Source organism: Penaeus monodon, chromosome 25, assembly GCF_015228065.2.
Source record: "Penaeus monodon isolate SGIC_2016 chromosome 25, NSTDA_Pmon_1, whole genome shotgun sequence".
Classification (NCBI taxonomy): domain Eukaryota; kingdom Metazoa; phylum Arthropoda; class Malacostraca; order Decapoda; family Penaeidae; genus Penaeus; species Penaeus monodon.
Window position 1 is genome coordinate 21,044,382 of NC_051410.1, and position 319 is coordinate 21,044,700.

Here is a 319-nt window from a genome sequence, read left to right on the forward strand (position 1 = left end):
CAGTTGGAATATATGAGTCCTTCTCCCAAAGTGGACTTCCTGCATGTGACCGGCTTGGCCGTTGCAGTTCAGCCTGGTGTGCGGCCGAAGCTACCTGCGGGCGGCCTTTAAAAGCATATATTTCCTCGGCGGCTTCTTCGGCGCGATGCTCAACGGCTGGCTCTCCGCCAGGTTGAGTCTTGGCTGCAGCCTCTGGCCGAATGGCGTGTCGACGAGAGTGCTTGCATGTCAGACGAAGTAAATAGCATAGATAATAGGTACATTCTCTGCTTGTCTGTCTTATTGACAACTGACTTATTGACTATGTTCATTTTCCTTT

The 319-nt window shown here is 51.1% G+C and overlaps 1 protein-coding gene across 1 annotated transcript in view; it reads left to right on the forward strand.

Annotated features, from left to right (window-relative positions):
• Positions 1 to 319, forward strand: part of LOC119589348 (organic cation transporter protein-like) — a gene marked incomplete in the record, with an annotated part of 79,660 nt that overhangs the window by 752 nt on the left and 78,589 nt on the right. Inside the window, 1 exon segment of the mRNA XM_037937968.1 lies at positions 68 to 167. Within this exon segment, the coding sequence (XP_037793896.1) occupies positions 68 to 167 (100 nt within the window).